We start from the raw sequence: 12,110 nt of genomic DNA on the forward strand, positions 1-12,110 counted from the left end.
GTATCCTGAGACTTTGCTGAAGTTGCTTATCAGCTTAAGGAGATTTTGGGCTGAGACGATGGGGTTTTCTAAATATACAATCGTGTCATCTGCAAGTAGGGACAATGTGACTTCCTCTTTTCCTAATTGAATACCCTTTATTTCTTTCTCCTGCCTGATCGCCCTGGCCAGAACTTCCAACACTATGTTGAATAGGAGTGGTGAGAGAGGGCATCCCTGTCTTGTGCCAGTTTTCAAAGGGAATGCTTCCAGTTTTTGCCCGTTCAGTATGATATTGGCTGTGAGTTTGTCATAAATAGCTCATTATTTTGAGATACGTCCCATCAATACTGAATTTATTGAGAGTTTTTAGCATGAAGGGCTGTTGAATTTTGTCAAAGGCCTTTTCTGCGTCTATTGAGATAATCATGTGCTTTTTGTCTTTGGTTCTGTTTATATGCTGGATTACATTTATTGATTTGCGTATGTTGAACCAGCCTTTATTCCCAGGGATGAAGCCCACTTGATCATGGTGGATAAACTTTTTGATGTGCTGCTGGATTCGGTTTGCCAGTATTTTATTGAGGATTTTTGTATCGATATTCATCAGGGGTATTGGTCTAAAATTCTCTTTATTTGTTGTGATGACTCAATATTTTTATGGGGTCTTAATTTCTTTTCTGTTTCTCAGAAGAAATGTCGGTATATGTTGGATGCGTTACCAAGCAATTTAAATTTCGTTTCCTGCTATTAGGTATTAATATTAACCGAGGCCTCCTATGCTTGGGAAATGTAATCAGTGCTCTTGGAGATGACAAAAAGGGTGGCTTTGTGCCCTACAGAGATTCCAAGTTGACTCGACTGCTTCAAGGTAAGCCCAAAGTGCCTCTAAAAATAAGAGAGTAACTCAAAATGATAGTGCTGAGAAAGCAAAGATGAAACAGGTAAAAAGCCAGCTATTTGGACTATGACATACACTGTTGTCTAATTGATAAATATGAGAGAGTGCTGTTGGCAAGCAGGTTTCTAAGATAATGGAAAAATGTCTTCATATATGACATTGAGAGCCAAGAAATCTGCGGTGCACCAACTGTACTTTGTACTTTGCACCTGAAAATGAATTTGGTTACTGTTTCTTTAATTATTAGTGCTGCTAAGCAGAATTCCCTGGAGAGTTAAGATCCACCTAGAGGGGGCATCCTAAGAATGTTTAATTTCACGAGTGGCTCCTAACTTACTTAGGCCAGGCCCCAGTTGTTTTAACCTGATTAACTGCTGAAATCACAATCCCTTTTGAGAATGGGGACACATGCAATAGGATTTAAATGTATATCGCATCAGAAATCTTAGATATCTATATATTTCCATTGTTTCAATATAAAAAACATTAAGAACGTTTTCTTGTAGCTCTGAATTTTAAGTCACCAACCCGAATGGACAGCTTTGCTTATATCCTACTTGTTTGATTTCATTTCCTTTCATTATTCTTTATTGTTCTTTTTCAGATTCTCTAGGAGGTAATAGCCATACTCTTATGATAGCCTGTGTGAGTCCCGCTGACTCCAATCTAGAGGAAACATTAAATACCCTTCGCTATGCTGACAGAGCAAGAAAAATCAAGAACAAACCTATTGTTAATATTGATCCCCAGACAGCTGAACTTAATCATCTAAAGCAACAGGTATAAGGAACTTAAAATTTGACGGGAAAAATTACAAGTATGTGAGTGGAATGGTAGAGCTTCTGTTTCTCAGTTTTTTCTCTATCAGAAGTTTAGAGATGTTGGTTAGGCGTGTTAGTTTGGGGACCTCTTAAAATAACTCCTATTAACGTGTTTGCTGTCCATTTAAGATTGGGGGTAGCACTGGAGAGTTCACTGATAAAGAAGAAGTGAGCAGTGAGAGATGAGATGAGAGGTGTAGACAAGGGCTAAATTCTGAAGTTCCTTATATGACTTGTTAAAGAATTTGGAATTCAACCTGAAAGCTGTGAAGAGCCATTGAAGAGTTTTAAGTAGGAGGGTGACATGATGAAATGTGTGTTTTGGGGAGATCACTCTAGCAAGTATAGAGAAAATAGATTAGAAGTGGGCATGACTAGAAGAAGGAAAATAAATCACTGCACAAAACAAAGAAGAGAGTTCTAGAGAGAAGAAACATAGGTGGCAAATTACAGTTGATTCTCAAACAATAGGAGTTTGGTCCAACCAAACACAGATCAAAAATATGATGTTTGCAGAATGAGAAACCCATGTGTAAACTTTTTGTACATGTGGATTCTGCAGGGCTGACTGCAGGACTGGACTATGTGTGTACATTTTTGTATACGCACAGGGTATACAAAAATGTATATGCAGGGGAACCAATCCCCTGCATATACATAGGGATAGCTGTATAGTGGCCAGGAGCACTGACACTGCAACTAGCCTGCCCATGTTGAAATCTTAGCTCTGTAACTCACTAGCTATGTACCTTGGGCAAGTTCTCTGTGCGTTGGTATCCCTATCTGTACAGTAGAAATAATAATAATACCTTATTCTTAGGGTTTTCACGAGGGTTAAATGAGTTAATACATGTAAAGCACTTAGAACAGTACTTGCCATATAGCAAGTGCTGGAAGGGTCTGAGATAGGACAGAAGAATAGTGCATTTGAAGACCTCAAAGAATGCCAGTGTGGGCCGGGCGCGGTGGCTCAAGCCTGTAATCCCAGCACTTTGGGAGGCCGAGACGGGCGGATCACGAGGTCAGGAGATCGAGACCATCCTGGCTAACACGGTGAAACCCCATCTCTACTAAAAAATACAAAAAACTAGCCGGGCGAGGTGGCGGGCGCCTGTAGTCCCAGCTACTCGGGAGACTGAGGCAGGAGAATGGCGTGAACCCGGGAGGCGGAGCTTGCAGTGAGCTGAGATCCGGCCACTGCACTCCAGCCTGGGCGACAGAGCGAGACTCCGTCTCAAAAAAAAAAAAAAAAAAAGAATGCCAGTGTGGCTAGAGCGCAGAAAGCAAGGAAAGAGTACAGGCTTACCTTAAGGATGTTGTGGGCTTGGTTCCAGACCACCACAATAAAGCAAATATTGCAATAAAGTGAGTCACAATTTTTTTTGTTTTCCAGTGCATAGAAAGTTATATTTACACTATACTGTAGTCTATTAAATGTGCAATACCATTATGTCTTAAAACAATGTACATACCTTAATTTAAAAATACTTTATTGCTAAAAAATTGTTGACGCAGAGACATGAAATGAGCATATGCTGTTGGAAAAATGGTGCCAATAGTCTTGCTTAATTCAGGGTTGCCACAGACCTTCAATTTATAAAAAAACACAGTATCTGTGAGGTGCAGTAAAGTGAAGCACAATAAACTGAGATGTGCCTGTATTCCAGGATAAGGCTAGAGGGAAAGCAGAGGACTGATCCAGGACTCATGGACAATGTTAAGAAGGATTTAAGCCAGGTAGTAACTTGATAATTTATATTTTTAAACAATGGCCTGGCTGCTATATAGAAATGTAGTAAAGCAAGAGTAGATTCATGGGGATCATTTAAGAAGGTACTGCAGTAGTCTAAGCGAGAGATAATGATGACTTGGACTTAGAGTGCTGGCAGTAGTGATAGAAAGAAGAAACCAAGAATTAGATAAGGGAATGACACCCAGATTTCTGGCATTTGGAACTGGATATTCACTCACCTGGGTTACACTGGAAAAGCACCAGGTTTGAGGATACCAGACAACTAAGTGGAAATATCAGGTAGATAGTTGAATATAAAAGTCTGAAGTTCAGAAAGATCTGTGCTTGAGGTAATTTTGGAAGTCACCAGTTTCAGGTAATAGAAACCAGAGGCAGAGATGAGACATTCAGAAGAGAATATAAGGAGAATGTAAGTAAGAAAACTCCTACTGGCTTTGGGGGACTTTACCATTTAAAGGACAAGTGGAGCAAAGATGAACCAAGAAGGAGACTTAGAAGATGAGTTAAAAGAATAGAAGGAAAACCAGGAAAATGTGTCTTGTAAGCCAAATGCTACCAAACAGTCAGTCAAGTAAAATGAAGACTGGAAAATTCTCATTGGATTTGGTGACATGCAGCTCATTTGTAACTTGGGCAAGTTATTTCATTGGAATGATGTAGGCAGTCATACTGGAGTTAGTCGAGGAGCAACCGAGTGGCGAGCAAAAGAAAATGGAGGCAATTGGTGTATTACTCTCTCAAACTTTGTGAAAAAAGAGAGAAATAGGGTTAGGGAGATAGGAAATGGGGTTGGGGAAGACGCTTTTGTTTTGTTTAAGATGGGAGAGACTTGAACATGTTTTAATCTTAATAGGAAGGATCTTATAGAAAGGGAGAAATTGAAAATATAGAAGAGAGAAGGGATAACAGAGTAAGATTCATAAGATGGCGAGAAGAGTAGGAATCCAAAGCACATGCAAGAAGACCAGTCTTGGGAGGGAGAACAACTCCCCTTGTGTCATAGGAGGGAATGGGAGAGGATGCTTATACATGCGCTCTGGTTTAAGATCCATCTACATGAAGCCTCCCTTTGACTATTTTGGTTTTTGTTAATTTGCTTATTCTGTCTTGTATTATTTCCTACTATTTTAGACTTTAGGCTTATCTTTCTTAACTAGATTGTAAACTTGAGAGTAGGAGTCGTATTTTATTTTTATATGTCCGAACATTGTCTAGCCCAGTGCTGAGACTGATTTTGAAAAATAGGTACTCAAGGCCAGGAGCAGTGGCTTACACGTCTAAGTCCCGCACTGGGAGGATGAGGTCAGCAGATCAGTTGAGGTCAGGAATTCAAGACCAGGCTGGCCAACATGGTGAAACCCTGTCTCTACAAAAAATACAAAAATTAGCTGGATGTGGTGGCAGGCGCCGGTAGTCCCAGCTACTTGGGAGGCTGAGGCAGGAGAATCACTTGAACTTGAGAGGCAGAAGTGCCACTGCACTCCAGCCTGGGCGACAGAGCAAGACTCTGTCTCCAAAAAAAAAAAAAAAAAGAAGAAAAATAGGTGCTCAGTAAAAACTCATTAAGATGTAGATAAAATGGACAACTCATCTTCTACTTAATAGTTGTTCATGTAATGCTGATTGTCCTGTTATCATTGGATCATCAACTATGTATGATGCCTTTGGTAGTATCTAAGATATGCTATTTGCCTTAGATTTCATAGACATTTAGTAAAATTACCCTATTGCTAATTGTGGTAATTTTACTGCCAAGGGATGAGTAGCATTTGGTTGGTGGCTAGCTGATTATGTTTCTTTGCTTCTCCCAGGTACAACAGCTACAAGTCTTGTTGCTACAAGCCCATGGAGGTACCCTGCCTGGATCTATAAAGTAAGAGTCATAGATTAATTTTAATTGTGTATTCTAGTAGAGGCTATTTTTCCTAATAATAGTTTTTCCCTGGTTTCTGCTAGCACTTGGTGTCAAGGTAAGGATCTTACCAATTTTGCTGACTATTTAGGACTTAGTTATGTTTAAAGCAGCCTAATGTAACAGAAAGAGCATGAGTTCTGGCCTCAGAAATTTATTAATTGGAATTCTATTGTGAGGAAGAGCTGTCTCTTTTTCCTCATTTGTTTGACATCTAGTTATATTTGTATAGATTCATGGATATTTATTTTATTCTATGGGTTAACATCCAGCACTATTATTTGTTTTTTTGCTCAAATTGTTCCTGCTTTGTCCATTAGGAGCTCCTTCAGGTTGGCTCTTCTCAAGTTTTTGATCATTTCTACAAGAGTTTCCAAACTCATCTTGTATTTTCCCTCCCCCAGTTCTGGAATCAGCCATGTCTCCAAGGAGCCCTAGTTCCTCTCTTTTTTTGTCGATGGAAAATTGTGTTTAGAAACCAAGATTTGGGTACTAGTGCCAGCTGTGTTTATTGTTACTAGAGTTTTACTGCTTCTAAGCACTCTGAGCAGGTAGAGCTCAGAAATAGTCTACATGTGTAGTAACATACACATATACCTTCATCTATATTTTTGAATATATCTGTCTGCATATATATTACAAACCATGAGTTTATACGGACACCTCTGATACTATTCCAATGTGACAGGGTTCATTTTGGTTTTTCCCCTTTCCTTACTTGTAATTTCTTTCTCCAACAGTAAGAAACCCAGCTCTCATCTGCAATCTATTTATTTACTTGTTCAGTTCTACTATACACATAAAGTAGTTTCAGAATTATTAGCCTATATCTCTGTGGGAAATACTTTTTATGAAATAGATTACAGCATTTTTGTACAGTTCTTTTTATCTTTAGGCTTAGAGAATCTAAGCAAGATAACGTTTCCCACAGTTACTGTTTGTATTCCCTTTTAGGCACTCTCCCCCGAAATCTTAGTTACTTTTTTTTGTTTATATTTTAGGTATGTGAAACATAATGGATCTAAGAGTCAGAGTTATACAAAAGGATATACTTAGAGCAGAGAAATGCAAATTAAACCCCAGTGAGATATCACCTCATGCCCATTAGCATGGCTACTATTATATAAATAAATAGATAAATAACTGAAAATAAGAGGTGTTGACAAAGATGTGAAGATATAGAGAAATTGGAAACCTTGTACACTGTTGGTGGGATTGTAAAATGATGTAACCACTATGGAAAACAGCATGGAGGTTCCTGAAAAAATTAAAACTAGACTTACCATATGATCCAGCAATCCCACTTCTGTGTGTATATCCAAAATAATTGAAAGCAAGGTCTCAAAGAGATTTCTTCACGACCATGTTCATAGTGGCACTATTCACAATAGTTAAGAGGTAGAATAACCCAAATGTCTATCAACATATGACCTGATAAAATGTGGTGTATACATGCAACAGAATATCACTCAGCCTTAAAAAGGAAGGGAATCCTGTCACTTGCTAACATGGGTGGACATTGAAGATATGCTAAGTGAACTAAGCCAGTCACAAAAAGACAAATACTGTACGATTCCACTTATGTGAGGTATCTAAAGTAGTCGAATTCATAAAACAAAGTAGAATGGTGGTTACCAGGGACTGGGGGGTAGGTGGGAAAGGGAAGTTGTTTAATGGGTATAGAATTTTAGTTTTGCAAGATGAAAACATTCTGGAGATCTGTTTCACAGCAAGCAATGTGAATATACTTAACACTAGTGAATAGCACACTTAAAGGTGATTAAGATGGTAAGTTTTATGTTTATATGTTTCCCATGATTTTCCAATTTGTATTTGTATAAATTTATGGGATGTAAGTGCAATTTTATTATATGGATGTTGTGTAGTGGTGAAGTCTGGGGTTTTAGTGTATCCATCACCTGAATAATGTACATTGTAACAACTTAGAAACACAAAGTTAAATACTGGATGTTCTCACTTACAAGTGGGAGCCAAATAATGTGTTCACATGGACCTAGAGTATGGAACAATTGACATTGGCAACTAGGAAAGGTAGGAAGTTTGAGGGGAGTGGGTGATGAGAAACTACTTAATGCATACATGTACCACAATTTTTTTCAAAAAGGAAAAAGGATACACTCAGTGAGGTAAATGTCATTCCCTCTCCATCCCTGCAACTCTGTTCCCATTCCTATTTCCCACCCTTATTTCTACCTCTTTTCTACCATTATTCTCCCTACCCCTGTATTTAACCCATCTCTTTAGTTTCTGGTTTAGCCTTCTTGTATTTCTTTTGTACAAATGAGCAGATACCTGTGTATTTTATTATATCACCTTTTTTTCTCATATGAATGGTAGGGTACTGTATGTAATGATTTTATACTCTTTGTGGCTTTGCTTTGTTCAGTATTTCCTGGAAATCATTTCTAACCAGTTCAGAGAAGTCTTCCTCATTCTTTTTTGCAGGTGCATAGTACTTTTATTGTGGACATGTGCCATACATATCAATTCAACCCCTTTCCTATGTATGCACATTTAGGTTGTTTCCAATGTTTTGCAATTACAAACATGCTGCAGTGAATAACTTGTGTGTATATATTTTTGTATTGTCAGAGGTTTATCTTAAGGGTAGGTTTCTAGAAGTTGGATTGCTGGGACAAAAGGTAAGTACATTTGTACCTTTATAAGGTATATTCACCTCCAGAAGAGATGTACCAGTTTGCATTCCTACCAGCAGTGTATGAGAAAACCTGTTTCCCCACAGCCTCACCAATGGAATGTATTGTCATACTTGTTCAATTTTTGGCAGTCTGATAGTTGAGAAATGCTATCTCAGTGTTGTTTTACTTTGTATTTCTTATGAGTGAATTTGAGCATTTTTTCTTATGTTTAAGGGCCACTTTTATCCCTTTTGCTGGTGAATTGTCCATGTCTTTTCTCATTTTTCTATTGGGTTTTTTGGTCCTTTGGCCTCTTTTTAAAAATAAATTGTGGTAATATATACATAACATAAAATTTACCATTTTAATTATTTTAAGCATACAATTCAACGGCTTTAAGTTCATTCACAATGTTGTGCAGCCATCACCACCATCCACCTCCAAAACTTTTTTTCATCTTGCAAAACTTAAACTCTATACCCACTAAACAATAACTCCTCATTTTCTCTCCCCCTGGCCCCCGGCAACCACCATTCTGCTTTCAGTCTGTATGAATTTGACTACTCTAGGTACCTCATATGAATGGAATCATACAGTATTTGTCTTTTTGTGACTGGCTTGTTTCACTTAGCATAATGTCTTCAAGGTTCATCCATGTTGTAGCATATGTCACAATTTCCTTTGATTTTAAGATTGAATAATATTTCATTGTATGTTGTGTATCCATTCATCCATTGATGGACACCTGGACTGCTTACATCTTTTGGCTATTGTGAAAAACGCTGCTATAAGCATGGGTGTACAGCTAGGTATGGTGGTGCATGCCGAAGTCCCAGCAACTCAATAGGATGAGGCAGGAGGATTGTTTGAACCTAGGAGTTCAAGGCTGTAGTATGCTAAGATAGCACCTGTGAATAGCTACTGAGCTTCAGCCTGTGCAACATAGTAATATTCCGTCTCTTTAAAAACAAACAAACAAAAAAACATGGGCCAGGCGTGGTGGCTCATGCCTGTAATCCTAAGCACTTTGGGAAGCGAAAGTGGACAGATCACTTGAGCCCAGGAGTTTTAGACTAGCCTGGGCAACATGGCGAAACCCCGTCTCTACAAAAAATACAAAATTAGCTAGGTATGATGGTGTGCACCTGTAGTCCCAGCTACTTGGAGTTGAGAGGATCACCTGAGCCCAGGGAGGCTGAGGCTACAGTGAGCTGTGATCATGCCACTCACTCTAGCCTAGGCAACAGAGTGAGACCCTGTCTCAAAAAAAAAAAAAAAAAAAAAAAACACACACACACACACACACAAAACAAGCAACAACAACAACAAAAACATGGGTGTACAAATATCTGATCATATCCCTGCTTTCAATTCATTTGGGTATATACCTAGAAGTAAATAGCTAGATCATATGGTAGTTCTGTTTTTAATTTTTAAATCAAGCCACCATACTGTTTTCCATAGTGGCTGTACCATTTTTTATTTATTTTTTATTTTATTTATTTATTTATTTATTTATTTATTTATTTATTTATTGAGGCGGAGTCTCGCTCTGTCACCCAGGCTGGAGTGCAGCGGCGCAATCTCGGCTCACTGCAAGCTCCGCCTCCTGGGTTCACACCATTCTCCCGCCTCAGCCTCCTGAGTAGCTGAGACTACAGGCGCCCGCCACCACGCCCAGCTAATTTTTTTTTTTTTTTTTTTTTTTGTATTTTTAGTAGAGACGAGGTTTCACCATTCACAGATGGTCTCAATCTCCTGACCTTGTGATCTGCCCGCCTCGGCCTCCCAAAGTGCTGGGATTATAGGCGTGAGCCACTACGCCCAGCCTGGCTGTACCATTTTACATCTCCACCAGCCATGCACAAAAGTTCCAATTTTTCCACACCCTCACCAATGTGTTTTTTTAATAATAGCAACCCTGTTTGGCCCTTATTTTTGACAGTTTTTTATATATTCGTGATATTAGCCCTTTGTCTGTGGTGTGTGTTACAAATAATTTCTCCGAATTTGTCAGTTTTCTTTTACTTTATGATGTTGTCATACAGAAAGTTATCATTGTTATGTAGTAAAGCTTATTTTTTTATTGCCTCTGGATTTTTTCAGCAGCTTTATTGAGCTAAAATTTACATATCATAAAATTCAGTCATCTTATGTGTACCATTCAATGATTTTTATTAAATTTACAGAGTTGTACAACTGTCACCACAATTCAGTTTTAGAACATGTCCATCACCCCAAAAAATTTCCTCATGCCCATTTGCCATCACTCTCATTTCCACTCCCAGACCAAGGCAACCACTAATCTCTTTTCTGCCTTTATAGATTTGCCTATTATAGACATTTCGTGTACATGGAATCATAGAGGATGTAGTCTTTTTTTGTCTGGCTTCTTTCACTTATATTTTGTGGTTCATCCATGTTACAGCATGTGTTAGCACTTCCCTTTTCTTGCAGAATAGTACTCCATTATCTAGAGAGGCCATATTTGTCCATCCATTTACCAGTTGATGGAGGTTTGGGTTGTTTCCACTTTTTGGCTATTATGAACACTGCTGTTGCAAACATTCACTTGTAAGTTTTTATATGGACATGTGTTTTCATGGGGTAAATGCCTGGGAATAGAATTGCTGGGTCATATATTTAACTTTTTATGAAACTGCCAAACTGTTTTCCAAAGTGGCTATACCATTTACATTCTCTGCATGCTTCTGGATTCACAATTAGAAAGCCGTTCCCCACACCAAGGTTAAAAGAGGAATTCGGCCGGGCACGGTAGCCTGTAATCCCAGCACTTTGGGAGGCCGAGGTGGGCGGATCACAAGGTCAGGAGATCGAGACCATCCTGGCTAACACGGTGAAACCCCGTCTCTACTAAAAATACAAAAAATTAGCTGGGCATGGTGGCAGGCGCCTGTAGTCCCAGCTACTCGGGAGACTGAGGCAGGAGAATGGCGTGAACCACTGCACTCTAACCTGGGCGACAGAGCGAGACTCCGTTTCAAAAATAAATAAAAATAAAAAAGAGGAATTCACCCATGTTTTCTTCTAGTAATAATGTCGTTTTATTTTTTACATTTCATTTTTGCATTTGGTATTTATTCTTATGCATGATGTGAGCCTACTTTCTTTCAATATTTTTGTTTTCAATTACTCATTTTTTCTGATTATAAAAGTGACTAATTGCTTCTAGTAGAACATTTAGAGAAGTATAGAGAATAAAACTTAAAGTTGCTATAATTTCATCACCCAGAGATGACTACCTCTTTCTTCCTAATTTTCCCCCTTTAGATAATTGACTCTGGGTTTCCTGATTACATTTTATTCTCACTATACTCATTTAGAAGCAATTGACCCATCTTCCTTTCCTTTCAGTTTAGCACAAAAAGTTCCAGACTTCTGATTGTCTAGAATATACTAAAGGAAATAGTTTCAGCTGCAAAAGTAATGGATTCTAAGAAACAGTTGATGAATCAAACAATTAAACTTAATTGTTCAATATTTTACCGAGAAATAAAGATGCTCCTTTTCTTAAGAATGTATATTTATATTTTTAGAGACATTTTATAAGGCTTGTTAACAAAAAGTACATTTTACATATATGAATGTTTTCACTTTTTGTCCTTAGACTATGTTCTTTTGTTTTTTAACATGTTATTGAAGCTTTTGTATTTATTTTCTGTGAGTGTTGGTCAATTTGCACATGCTCAGTTTACTTGAATTCCTAGCCTTGGCAATTAAATAGCATGTGAAAACATTGGTTTTCTGTTATATTTTCTTTTTCAGTCTGATCTTTGCTTGGCCCTGGTCCTGTTTTTGCTTTACTTTTAAAGATTTTACCCATTACATGGCTGTCCTATATCATGTAGTCCTATAATATATCTATAATCTTGCCAAGAACTCTTTTTTTTTTCCTTACTTTTATATCCAGGATTCTCTGCGTTCTTATAGTACCTATCTCTGTAGTCAGCATAATAGTTAAGAGCATGGACTCTGAAACTAGACTGCTGAGCTCAAATCTCAGCTTCACATTACCTACTAGCTGTGTGGCTATAGGTTATTTAACTTCTTTGTGCCTCAGTTT

At 38.1% G+C, this 12,110-nt stretch overlaps 1 protein-coding gene across 2 annotated transcripts in view; it reads left to right on the forward strand.

Moving 5' to 3' along the window:
- Nucleotides 1–12,110, forward strand: part of KIF4A (kinesin family member 4A) — a 133,074-nt gene that overhangs the window by 47,130 nt on the left and 73,834 nt on the right. For both annotated transcript variants that reach the window (XM_074029486.1, XM_005593863.5), the window contains exons 8-10: nt 734–850; nt 1,485–1,660; nt 5,266–5,327. In XM_074029486.1, the coding sequence (XP_073885587.1) occupies nt 734–850; nt 1,485–1,660; nt 5,266–5,327 (355 nt within the window). The remainder of the gene's footprint in view (nt 1–733; nt 851–1,484; nt 1,661–5,265; nt 5,328–12,110) is intronic.

Source organism: Macaca fascicularis, chromosome X, assembly GCF_037993035.2.
Source record: "Macaca fascicularis isolate 582-1 chromosome X, T2T-MFA8v1.1".
Taxonomy (NCBI): domain Eukaryota; kingdom Metazoa; phylum Chordata; class Mammalia; order Primates; family Cercopithecidae; genus Macaca; species Macaca fascicularis.